Genomic DNA, 13,628 nt, shown 5'->3' with positions numbered 1-13,628 from the left:
TGGGATCCTGAGTGAGAATGGCAGTGAGTTGCAGAGGCTGAGTTCCTGTGTGTCAGTTCCAGAGTATCCTGTCAGCCCTAGTATCATTGTGCAAGTCCCAGCAGCAACAGCAAGGGACTCCTCTGGAGGAGAGAGGGAGTGAGATCAGTGAGGTTTCATCAGTAACAGCTCACTGCCCATATAAGAACAGAGGAAGTAGCAGCTACAGAGAATACCCTATCCATGCAGAGACAGTGCTGTGAATACAGCAGCCAGAGACAGCACTGAGAGGTAACTCCATCCTCAGGGAGGATTCTGTACAAGTAAACAGGGTCCCTGCTCACACACTGTCTACAAACATTGCAGCTGGCACTACGCTAGGAGTATAGAACACTTTTGTCTGTGGCACAGCATAACTTGTTGCCAGCAATAGCACAAACTGCATCCTCTTACATTAAATGCCCTAAGTCTTACTAGAAAGGACAGCACACACAGTGCTAGTGCCACCGATGCTTATCTGCCGGGCCTTACAGACCAGTGACATTGTACGTCAGAGGAACTGTGACAGCCAGGTTACAGTGCAAAGGAGGCCTGAACAGAACTACACAGAGTGAATGGGAAAGGCAGTGGATCAGTTTTCCCTCAGTGTTGCCACAGAGAGGACAGGCCTTTATTTACACTACAGGGACATGTCTAAGAAAGACTAAATATATATATGCATATATATCCACTTGTGGACACATTCTAAAGGGGGCTACAGACCTGTGCACAGGCGGAAGAACATAAGTTGTACTAATACTTCTGAATACATGGGATACTCAGTAAGGGTAATCAGATAATTGTAACTGGTAACAAACTGTTTTTCTTATGCATGCATATTTTGATGGTAACAGCTTGAATATTTGAGTTAAGGTTTGAATAGTATAATAAGTCAATATAACCAATTCAGGTAAACATGTATAACTGCTGAGAAGGACGGTGATGGGATATGCAACACCTGAATAATTAAACAGTCTATGACAGTGTTGGCATAATCTACGGTGTGAAGACCAACTGTTTATTATCTGTACTTGATGATTTACTGTAACGTAGTACTATTGTTCAAGTTGTTTGATTTTCCTACTGCCTTTAATAAACCGAAGTTGAGTTGACTGCTCCCTGAACAACCCGCTTGTGCAGACGTATATCCCTTACCTCTCCGAAGTATCGTGAACGAACTTCCATCTTAAGTTGGCATCCCGGTACACAGATAGTGTAAAGCGGACATAATCACCAGGTAAAAGATCATCTACTCACCCAATAACATTGTCCTTTATTTGCCCGGGTATCACATATGGGTTTATTAACAAAATAGCCAAAACCATAACACTTGGGGTGAAATGTAAGGTTTAAAGCAGCAATTTCTGTAGCTGCAAAACCAACCTGCTTACAGGGTGGTCACAGTTTATTGACTGAACTAAACACGTGGCCATTTAGCATCACTGTACCACAATGCATGGACACAGTCAGACCAGTTGAAACTGACAAACAATAAGAAGGCATGCAATACACAGACTGTACGCACAAGGTGCTGTCGTTTACAATTTAAATGGTAACAGAAAGTGATTGGACTTCCTTGGGGGTGGCTAGTAGTGCACACAAAAATGGGCCATTCATTGGGCGTATTATGGGCATGTCAACGTAAACAGCTACGTTCACAGACACACTGCCACAAGAATAGGCGGTTGTGGTCAGATAGAAAAACTGCACCTGCCATAGGGGTGGTGCAGTTTTTGATGGTGGGACCGACAGTGGTGTATATAGATGCACCAATCAGTATTACAGTGTACTCGGGAGTGCTACAAGTGGGAGCCTCAGTCCTTGCACATTCAGCCACATGAATGCACATAAGGGGAGGGATATGTAGCCTATTGGCATAAGCTCGCAAATGGGCGTCCACCAATAGACGGTGCTGCTTGTGCTTTTGTGTAAGAATCAGGCCCATTATGTTCCCTCAGGTTGATATATTGTCAAGAGGGTCCAATAGGTGAGAGGAAAGATATCGGTATGAGGGACCATAATTTGAGAGGAAAGATATGTGCATGAGGGATGATAACGTAGGAGAAAGGATATCGGCATAAGGAACCATAATGTGAGAGACAGATATCGGCATGAGGGACAATAATGTGAGAGGAAATATATCTACATGAGGGGCCATAATGTGAGAGGAAATATATCAGCATGAGTGACCATAATGTGAGAGGAATGATATCTACATGAGGGGTAAAAATGTGAGAGGAAAGATATCGGCATGAGGGACCATAATGTCAGCATAAAGATATGTGCATGAGGTGACATAATGTGAGAGTAAAGATATCTGCATGAGGGACCATAATGTGAGAGGAAGAATACTGACATGAGGGACCATAATGTGAGAGGAAAGATATCCGCATGAGGGTCCATAATGTGAGAGGAAAGAAATCCGCATGAGGAACCATAATGTGAGAGGAAAGATATTGGCATGAGGAACCATAATGTGAGAGAAAAAGATATCTGCATGAGGGGCCATAATATGAGAGGAAAGATATTGGCTCGAGGGATGTAATGTAAAATATATTGGCATGAAGTACCATCATGTGGGAGGAAAGCATGAGGGGCCATAATATGAGAGGAAAAGATATCTGTAGGAGGGACCATAATGTGGAAGGAAAGATATTTGTATAGTGGGACATAATATGCAAAGAAAACACCCTTTTCCATTAACAGTTGTGCTAGAAAAAAAAAAGTGTTCTAGTATAAAATCCTTAAGCATTAGACTATAAGTATATAAATAAGTTTAAAAAAAAACAACACAGCCACATATTGCAAAACTCTTGTTCATCCCATATACTGTAAAACAAATTCTTCTATCTGATTTGATCCATAAAAATCTATTACATTTGTCAGTCTTCGGGGTATATTTACTAAGGTCCCGATTTTGACCGAGATGCCGTTTTTTCTTCAAAGTGTCATTTTGGTAATTTACTAAGCAAAAATCTCGGCAGTGATGAGGGCATTCGTAATATTTTGGAAGTCCTAGTAAAAAATCACGAATCAATACACCATCGGTCAAATACGCCTGCAATTTGGTAGAAATCGGTAATTTACTAAAAAGTGCAAATCACAAACACTGCCGACAATAGCCAAACACTGCCGTGCAGAAATACAAATCGTGAAAAAGTGCTAAAAAAAACCAGACCTGCTTTTTTATCCCGTGTTTGGATAGGCATGCACGGATCCATGAGATCCGTGCATGTTTATCAGTGGGAAGGGGTTGGGAGTGTGTTATTTTTTTGAAGAAAAAAAAATGCGTGGGGTCCCCCCTCCTAAGCAAAACCAGCCTCGGGCTCTTTGAGCCGGTCCTGGTTGAAAAAATATGGGAAAAAAAATGATAGAGGTTCCCCCATATTTAAACAACCAGCACCGGGCTCTGCGCCTGGTCCTGGTTCCAAAAATACGGGGTACAAAAAGCGTAGGGGTCCCCCGTATTTCTGAAACCAGCACCGGGCTCCACTAGCCAGATACATAATGCCACAGCCGGGGGACACTTTTATATAGGTCCCGGCGGCCCTGGCATTACATAACCAACTAGTCACCCCTGGCCGGGGTACCCTGGAGGAGTGGGGACCCCTTCAATCAAGTGGTCCCCCCCCTCCAGCCACCCAAGGACCAGGGGTGAAGCCCGAGGCTGTCCCCCCCATCCAAGGGCTGCGGATGGGAGGCTGATAGCCGTTTTGTAAAAAAAATGAATATTGTTTTTAGTAGCAGTACTACAAGTCCCAGCAAGCCTCCCCCACAAGCTGGTACTTGGAGAACCACAAGTACCAGCATGCGGAGGAAAACCGGGCCCGCTGGTACCTGTAGTACTACTACTAAAAAAATACCCCAATAAAAACATAAGACACACACCTTGAAAGTATAACTTTAATGCATACATCCACACCTCCATATACACATACTTAACTTATGTTCACACGAGGGTCGGTCCTCTTCTCCATGTAGAATCCATGGTGTACCTGTGGAAAAAATTATACTCACATAATCCAGTGTAGAAGGCTCTTCTTCTTGTAATCCATTTGTAATCCAGGTACTTGTCAAAATAAAAAAACGGACACCCGACCTCGCACTGAAAGGGGCCTCATGTTTTCACATGGGACCCCTTTCCCCGAATGCCAGAAACCCCCTCTGACTTATGTCTAAGAGGGTTCCATCAGCCAATCAGGGAACGCCACGTTGTGGCATCCTCCTGATCGGCTGTGTGCTCCTGTACTGTATGACAGGCGGCACACGGCAGTGTTACAATGTAGCGCCTATGCGCTCCATTGTAACCAATGGTGGGAACTTTGTGGTCAGCGGGTGACCGAAAGTAACCTCACCGCTGACCACAAAGTTCCCACCATTGGTTACAATGGAGCGCATAGGCGCTACATTGTAACACTGCCGGGTGCTGCCTGTCATACAGTACAGGAGCACACAGCCGATCAGGAGGATGCCACAACGTGGCGTTCCCTTATTGGCTGATGGAACCCTCTTACACATAAGTCAGAGGGGGTTCCTGGCAGTCGGGGAAAGGGGTCCCATGTGAAAACATGGGGCCCCTTTCAGTGCGAGGTCGGGTGTCCGTTTTTTTATTTTGACAAGTACCTGGATTACAAATGGATTACAAGAAGAGCCATCTACACTGGATTTTGTGAGTATAATTTTTTCCACAGGTACCCCATGGATTCTACATGGAGAAGAGGACCGACCCTCGTGTGAACATAAGGTAAGTATGTGTATATGGAGGTGTGGATGTATGTATTAAAGTTATACTTTCAAGGTGTGTGTCTTATGTTTTTATTGGGGTATTTTTTTAGTAGTAGTACTACAGGTACCAGCGGGCCCGGTTTTCCACCGCATGCTGGTACTTGTGGTTCTCCAAGTACCAGCTTGCGGGGGAGGCTTGCTGGGACTTGTAGTACTGCTACTAAAAACAATATTCATTTTTTTACACAACGGCTATCAGCCTCCCATCCGCAGCCCTTGGATGGGGGGGACAGCCTCGGGCTTCACCCCTGGTCCTTGGGTGGCTGGAGGGGGGGGACCCCTTGATTGAAGGGGTCCCCACTCCTCCAGGGTACCCCGGCCAGGGGTGACTAGTTGGTTATGTAATGCCAGGGCCGCCGGGACCTATATAAAAGTGTGGCATTATGTATCTGGCTAGTGGAGCCCGGTGCTGGTTTCAGAAATACGGGGGACCCCTACGCTTTTTGTACCCCGTATTTTTGGAACCAGGACCAGGCGCAGAGCCCGGTGCTGGTTGTTTAAATATGGGGGAATCTCTATCATTTTTTTCCCCATATGTTTGCAACCAGGATCGGCTCAAAGAGCCCGAGGCTGGTTTGGCTTAGGAGGGGGGAACCCACGCAATTTTTTTTTTAAATTTTAACACTGTTTTTTTTTTTTAAACAAGGTGCACAATGAAGCCCAGCACGGATCTCTCAGATCCGGCCGAGATTCATTGTATTAAAGTCGGCAGTGTTTTACAAGTCACTCACGTAAAACACTGCCTAAAAAAACGAATGACATCGACATCGGTAAAACCGAAAATGCAGAATACGGCAGCTTAGTAAATTAGTCGTACTAAATTCAAAAAGTTGCATATTTACACTTTCGATGTCATTCGTGATTGAACTTTGACCTCAAACGGGAAATTACGATTTTTAGTAAATATACCCCTTCCTTTCAAGTCCAATGGAAAATTCTTCTGTACTTGTAGTTCTATGTGAGAACAGAAAAAAAACAGAAGATGCAACTGTTTGCTATGAACACCCTCAGCTGAATGGTTTTGATGAGAAACATCTACTAGTAGCTCAACTATTCACAAGCATTTTCCATGCCGGCTGCTTGTGATTGGCTAGCAGCTAGAGTCAATTGAGGTCACAGTTATTGAGTGGTGGGCATTCGTGGTGAGAGGTCAACTTTAGCTATTTCTTCTCATATTGAATTACAAAAATAGAAAAGTTTCCCATATATTTACAATGAACAAAATGTACAATTATATTGCGATGAACAATAAAAAGAGACTTATTTACTAAAATACTAGACATGTTCAGAATGTCAATATTCAGAGCTTCCACATTCACAATGCCAACTTTGACATAAACTCAACTTTGCTAAAATATCACCAGCCAGAATGTTCGGGTTAGAGTAGGGTTATGGTTAGGCAGAAATTAGGATTAGGCTGCAATTAGGGTTAGGGTAAAATTTACATTTAAAATAACATTGTCAAGATACTTATTGTCGGTATTATGTCACTAGCAACACTGTGAATGTCAACTTACACTTTGTGAACTTTCACCATGTCGACAATATGTTGTCAACCTCGTATACCATATCCTGCCAGCTAACCCACTAAAGAACAGTTTTTAGAAGAAGTAGGCAGACAATGGGTCGAATTCAGGGATGTATGCAAAAGCGATGGTTTGCGTTTATCTCCGATGTTTGCAGATCTCTGCATGCACAGGGCCTTTACGGCTCATGTGCAGATCTCGGTAACAACAGCAGTGCCGTTTGACGCAGCATGATTGACGTACTGTGGCCGTTTGGAGGCAGGGAAGAGGCGATGACAGGCAACGTACCAGAAAACGGCGTATCGACCCCGTTTTCTGGGCGTACCCAGACCAGTGGCTGCATCTTTTGACACAGCTTCACTGGCCTCAGGTGCATGAATACACCGGCCATCCTGAGTAACCCGAGAGTTACTCATGCGGCCGATGTTCATGCTGTCATGAGCCGCTGCGGCAAGTGACTTCCGCAGCGTCTGGTCTTTGCCAAGCGACAGGATGCTTCTGAACTTCCGCTCCCCAGTTGCCATCTGCATGGCAACAGGAAGCTGAGTCAGTGTGGCAGTCGTGGTTGCCAGGGAGACAGGGACCTGTGGAACGTGCAGCAGGGCAGCTGCACAGAATAATCAATTAAGGGAGGCTTGGCTGGACCCACTTTGTTATTGGCGCTTGCTCCCTTTATAGGTGTCTGCCTTTCATTCCTTGCTGGTCATAGTTCCTGGCTGCAGCGGGAGCCCTTGTCAGTTGGTTCTAGTACTAGCTTGTGGATTCCTCTGCCTGGTTACCTTACTAACGTCTCATGCGGAGTTCCTGTGTCCAGCTCCGTGCCAGTTGCACAACCTGTCACGTTGATTGTTTGCTATCCTTGCTAATTCTACCACCCAGCAATTTACAGTAGTGTTTTGTGTTCTTTTCTGTGTACTCTTACTCCTATGCTACCATTTCCAGTAATTAAACCTGCTGGTTCTGAGCTCTCCCTGCCTTGCGCTCTCATCCCCATTGCTTTCTAGACCTTGTTACTCCTCTCTTGTCCTTGACCTTATACTCTAGTCTTCTTTGGATCTCACGGTTTTTCCCTGGCACTATAGCACCGCTCTCTTTCTCTTATCTTTTGTCTTTGAGCAGCTCCTCTGTTCTTCGGGTCTTTCATTCTATTGGCATTGACTCAGGTCACTCCGAGGTTAAGCTCATACTACTATCAGTGGTGTAAATCCTGGTGGCATCCCAGTACTGGTAGGCATATCACGCCTTGTGGTAAAAGCGACTATTATAGGCAAGAAGACCTGCTGATGAGTTCTTAACCCAAGGTGTACAAGGGTCACTGCCCAGAAGACATTCAGAGACCACAGACCCTTTCGGAAAGAAGATTCTTCAGTTGTAACACATGCACACGTCTTCGGACACAGCAGTGGAACAAAGAAACCAGCAGGAGGCATATATTTACACAAGACACTGCAGCATTAGCATATTTTCACACGCAACTGCATTCAAAGATGTGGTAACTGCATTCATCTCTGAATTAGGCCCAATGTCCATCTACTTCTGTATATAAAAAATATATTAATAAAGAAATAAAGAAGTATGGAGTCCTTTTTGTTTCCAGGGTAACCAACACTGGGCTTTGCCAGCCTAGGCTGAGAAGAGTTACCCCACCATGATTACAGCTAGCTCCAGGCCAGTTGACATCATTACTGGTATCTCCATGGGGGTTGGCCTGCAAAAATGCACGCAAGTTTCTCTTCTGGGTATAATCAGCACCCAAAACCAGAAGGGTAAGAGTTAATAGTAAAAAAAATAAAGAAAAGAGTTTGACCATTTTGTATTTGGTGAACTACAAGTCCCAGCATGGTTCGGTTGCCAAACATGCCAGTGAAGAACACCAGGGCCAGCTGGGGCCTGTCAAATAAATGGACATTGGAAACTGATGGTTAGCGACCATTGATGTTCCCGATCTGATGGAAATACTTTTTCTATGAAATAGAGAGTCTGCAATGGGTGCCAGCCAACAAATGCTGTTTTCTGATGCTCATCTGAAGTGGTGTCCACAGCACAGCTCGTGTGCAAAGGTCTGACTGCTTCTGGGCATTCACACAGTAAAACCATTGATAGTTACACTGGGGTTTGCCAGCCTGGGCTGGTAAAACCATAGAGGATTACTGGGGGTCACCCACCATAGTTCCAACCAGCCGTAGGCCAGCTGGCAGAATGGCTGGTTTTCCAAGGGAGTTTGGGCATGCAAAAATGTTTGCTGAAGAGAGAAAAGTTGGTAGTTGGCTGGTCTGATGAAAAAGTTTAAGAATGTTCAGTTGGTAAGATAACTGTTCAGTTGGTTAGTTGTATGAAAGGCTGGATAGTGTAAGGCCAGCTTAGTAGTTGCATTCAGGAGTGTAACAAGTAATGGGCCCATGCTTATACGCAGGATGGGATCCTCCACAGATGATGTACCAGCAGATAAACCATTATAGCTGGGATCATCTCACTTCCAAATCCTATAACAGTCACAGTGGTTGCTACGATGGTAATTTCTCCACTGGTTTATTTCAAGGGCTGGATAAATGTCACAGTGATATTTAGTCATATGCATAGTAAATGTAAAAGTGTGCATTGATGCAAATATACAGTGCCTATAACATGAGCTATACAGTTTGATATGTTCTCACCTTCTGGGCTCGGATTTGCAGATATAATGCATTTTAGCAGAACTTCAGAGCCTGCATTCACCAGAGCACTCTGTAGGGGGATTTCAAACACAGGGGCTTCTCGAGGATCCTCCTCCGCTGATACATAGGAATCATCTGATGATTCTAAACAGTCACATAAAGTAAATATTTGTATTAGTGAAGAAAAAATAATAATAATTATAGCAGAGGGCTATAAAATTGCATTAAATTACATGTGTTTATTAGTGTTTCATTCCAGTACTGTGGAGTCATGGAGTTGGAGAAAAATTTGGGTGGAGAGTCGGAGTTGGTAGAAATGTGTAGACTCCGACTCCAGCTTCACACAGTAGGAGTAGATACTGCCAGGGCTATCAGCTCACTGGTCAGCAAGGCTGGGTTGTTCTCAGTTTGAGAACAATAAAGTTATGTTGAAAACAACAAGAGAAAAAAATGTAGCTTCATGGTAAGATTAAAAATGTGTCCATTGTTCAGAGGGTGATTGATGAGTGTAAAGCTGGGTACACACTACACGATGTGTACCCAGCCTGACATCAGCAGCAATGGGAGCCGGTATCGCAAGTGCACACAGACATGCCAATGGAGCATGGCCCTCGACATACCTCGTTGGTCCTGCATGTAGGGTCAACGGAGGCTGTCGCTGACAACCTGCGGAAGCGCACATTGTCAGCGACATAGTGGGTACACACTAGATGATGTGCCCAATATGTCGGTCTGATCTGCTGGATTGGATGACATATTGTCTAGTGTGCACCTAAGTAACACATAATAAAATGAAACAACGAGTAAAGGGACCTGGGTCACCTCAGTCTGCCCCCTCCCCGAACCACTCAGGGCTGCCACCTATTTGCTTCCCTGACCCCCCCTCTGTGCCATCTTCCCCCTCTGCTGCTCTGTCTCTTCCCACACCCCGCTTTGTCACCTTAACTCCATCCCATTTCTTCCTGCCCTGCCCCCATACTGGCACCTCCTGCGCGCACATTTTGGAGACTGGAATGACCTTACACAATATATAGTTTGCTGATTTTATTTATATTTTTATTTTTTACTACATTTGTTATTACAAATGTATATACTGTACATTAAATTCCACCATTTTACATTTTATATATATATATATATATATATATATATATATATATATATATACAGTAGGTGAGATGTACTGTGTCAAGGTGCCTTTAGAGTGGACAAGTGAGAAGTTTCCCATAGTAACCAATAGGTTTCAATGTAGCATAGATCAAGTACATCCTACAATAAGTAGATAGAAGGTAGAACTAATTGTTTGCCATGGGCAACTTCTACACTTGTCCACCATTTAGATGGTTTGATACATCTCTCCATAAAATGTTACTATTTAATATCCTTTACCTGAAGTTAGAGTTGAAGGCTGGGTGGGCAGACACCACAGGCCTGGTTTTAAACCCAAAATGATGGCTGTAATGAGATCTGATAATGGCGCTCACTGTTTCCAAAATCAGCCCAATTGTGTTTTTAATTTGGTTTAAGTACGTTAAGTTAGCATTGCAATAAACAAGATAATTCCTCCTATGGCACTGCACTATGGACCAGCATGAGAAAGAAAAAAATTGTCACCAATTTATTGTAAATACAGAGAAAAGAAAAGATACAATCTCGTTTGCGCTCGAAAAGTTTCAATATTATGATGGTCCTTAGTGCAATGCTATCACAAAGTCCATTCGGTTCCATTGATGGTGTCCAATTGCGGTCACATAAAAAGAATGAAGCATATAATAGTGTAATACTGTTTATATGCCCTCATTTTCACCAACTGGTAATCGAAAGTGGAAAAGAATGTGCGGATACTAGTCCCATTTGCAGATTCAGATTCCCCTATTCCTTTATTCAACACCAGTCAGAGTGATGATAGATGAGGGCTGCATAGATTCATACATGTGTGCTTACTTGAAACAAATGGTTATGAAGCACAAAAAGGTTTCTTTGAGTCCACTGCATATTGATACCCGGATTACATCTTCAGTGGATTCTATGTTACATCTATATGGTATGGCTGTTTTTGCCTATGTTATTTATACAGTATATACATTTTACATTAAACATTTTGGATACTAATCCGGTCTTTTTCTGGCTATATAGCCACGGGGAATGAACAATATTAATTTGCACTAATATCCAGAAGAAACCTAGTAGAAGTCCAAAGAAACGTTTATGTGCTTTATAACATTGGAACTTTTGGAGCGCAAGGGAGATTGTATCTTTTCTTTTCTCTGAAGTTAGCATTGCAATTTTCCAAACGCTTATTGCTCCTTTCATGTGTTTAATCTCATCTGACTTCTCTGAAGTAAAAACTAGTGGGGGCCCATTTATCATTGATCACATATTGAATGTGATCTGGGCGGCATTTTACCGCCCATGATCGCATTGCAATATGCGATATCTTCGTCTGGACAGGCACTCCAAAAGGAGCCCGTCCCTGCGATGTGCTCAGACAGCTACTGGGGGGTCTGCGCATGTGCAGTCACATGTGACTGCGCTGCACAGAGGCCACTTCCGGGGGACCCCTCTGCCTGGCCACAAGTGCGGTGAGTAGGCCATAGGCTACAATGGGCTACCACCATCTTCAGGTGGCGGTATCCCCGAGGACCAATATCGGGAATGCTTTGCATTCTGGATATTGGTAAATTTGTCAGCATCTCGTCCCCCATAGAAACTAATGAGGGATGCGGATGCCAGCGGCAATCTCCGATACCTGCTGCGTCCCTCCTACATACATTCAGGAGATATCTTATATTTGTGGCTGTTTTTGGGGCTATAGCCGCAAATGTACTTTGAAAAATAGGCTCCTTAACGCTTGCCTCTCTTAATGCTAGAAGGACCCAGCCTGGCCCCCTTTCACTAAAATTATCTCTAAGACACAGTCCCATTTCGACATAGAGAGAATGGGCATACCTTAGTCTACTACCTGAATGGTCTTTGTGGCATGAGTATGTCACTGAAGGAAAGGGCTCTACTACTGCTACACATACTCCTTGTTCTAATACTCAACCCCTGAACAATTCTTCATTTTTCCATACTTGATAAGAAATGAAGTTTTCTTTAATGTGATACTGGTCTTGATACAGTATGTAATAGGATTCATGTATTTAATGATCTTTCTATCTCCCCATGTGTAACTTCCAATACCCCTCACATATTTTTTTTTCTGTACCATTTCTCACCATTTATGTAAACAAATTTCCAATAAAAATTATTGATGAAAGAAATGTCTGTTAACCACAAATGCATTTCACAGATGCAGGTCTGGACTTAATACCACTGGGTATAGAGCCTGAGAAAATGGAAAAAGCCGGAGAGCAGTATGAAACCAAGAGAGAGACGGGGCTTAAGGGCATTCGCATTATAACTTTCATTATTATTTATTTTTGTTTGTTTTCCACTTTCTATTTTTTTCTCAGACACAAATGAAGTAAATAACAACAAAAAATCCCCACCAAAACAAGGAAGTAGCTTCTGCTGATATTACACAAAGCAACACACAAATTTTGTAATACACAGGTTTACTGCACCAACTAGTGTGCTCTTTTGTTCATGTCTGTTGTTTTGGGTTCCAAGACAGGGATGATTATATGGCAAGGCCATAAAGCCAGGAGATGCATTATATTGTAAGAAAAGAGAAATTGTAGAAGTCTAGAGTAAAAAGTAGAAGAAATGTTTCTGTATGTGTAGTAAAAATGGGCACAAGATGGCACAAAACTAATCAAAATAGTACAGTAGAGTACAGTCTAGGAAAATCAGAGGAGCATGTGACATAGGCTATCAGAAGAAAAAAAATCATAGGAAGGGGAAGAATTGGGAAGAGTAAGAAAGTTGCAACTGGACTACTATTAAAGCATACCTCCCAACTGTCCCGATTTTCGCGGGACAGTCCCGTTTTTTTGGGACTGTCCCACCCATGGGCCACAGTGTCCCGCGGTGGGGGGGGGGGGGGGAGTTGGGAGGCTACTGTCAACGCTGCCCTGCTCAGCAGAGCAGCGGTGAATAGACGCTGTGCGCGTGCGCACAGCGTCTATTCACTGGAGACAGGAGGAGAGGAGGCATGCCAGCAGCTTACAGAGCGTTGGGCATGCCCCCTCAGTGACGAAAACGGGGGAGTGGCACACTATCGCGGTCTCTCCCGCGAAGCCACGCCCCCTTTTTGGGGACGCGCGTGGCTTCGCCGCGCGTGTGTCCCTGTTTGAATGTTTAGAAAGTTGGGAGGTATGATTAAAGTAAGACAAAAAAAGATCTAATTTTATATTTATTAAAATAATATTGTGAATATATATTTTTTGCTGTTGTAGTGGGCAGATATATTTTTCTATCCTGAGACCACTGGTATAGAAAGGTTGGTTGCCCAATCATCACAGCCCCTACAGCTAAGGAATGGTAGCCTCCTGGTTATGAGGCCAAACTCTTCCTGAGGGCTTGGTGTTCCCTATAAAACGTCCTGTTAACTATTATTATTATTATTTTCTCTAACGTCCTAGTGGATGCTGGGAACTCCGAAAGGACCATGGGGAATAGCGGCTCCGTAGGAGACTGGGCACAACTAAAAGAAAGCTTTTAGACTACCTGGTGTGCACTGGCTCCTCCCACTATGACCCTC

At 43.7% G+C, this 13,628-nt stretch overlaps 1 protein-coding gene across 1 annotated transcript in view; it reads right to left on the bottom strand.

The window, feature by feature from the left end:
* Positions 1–13,628, bottom strand: part of SPEG (striated muscle enriched protein kinase) — a 519,092-nt gene that overhangs the window by 267,796 nt on the left and 237,668 nt on the right. Inside the window, exon 5 of the mRNA XM_063933852.1 lies at positions 8,984–9,127. Coding sequence (XP_063789922.1) covers positions 8,984–9,127 — 144 coding nt within the window. The remainder of the gene's footprint in view (positions 1–8,983; positions 9,128–13,628) is intronic.

Source organism: Pseudophryne corroboree, chromosome 7 (genome assembly GCF_028390025.1).
Source record: "Pseudophryne corroboree isolate aPseCor3 chromosome 7, aPseCor3.hap2, whole genome shotgun sequence".
NCBI lineage: Eukaryota > Metazoa > Chordata > Amphibia > Anura > Myobatrachidae > Pseudophryne > Pseudophryne corroboree.
This window is presented reverse-complemented; position numbering and strand designations above follow the sequence as displayed.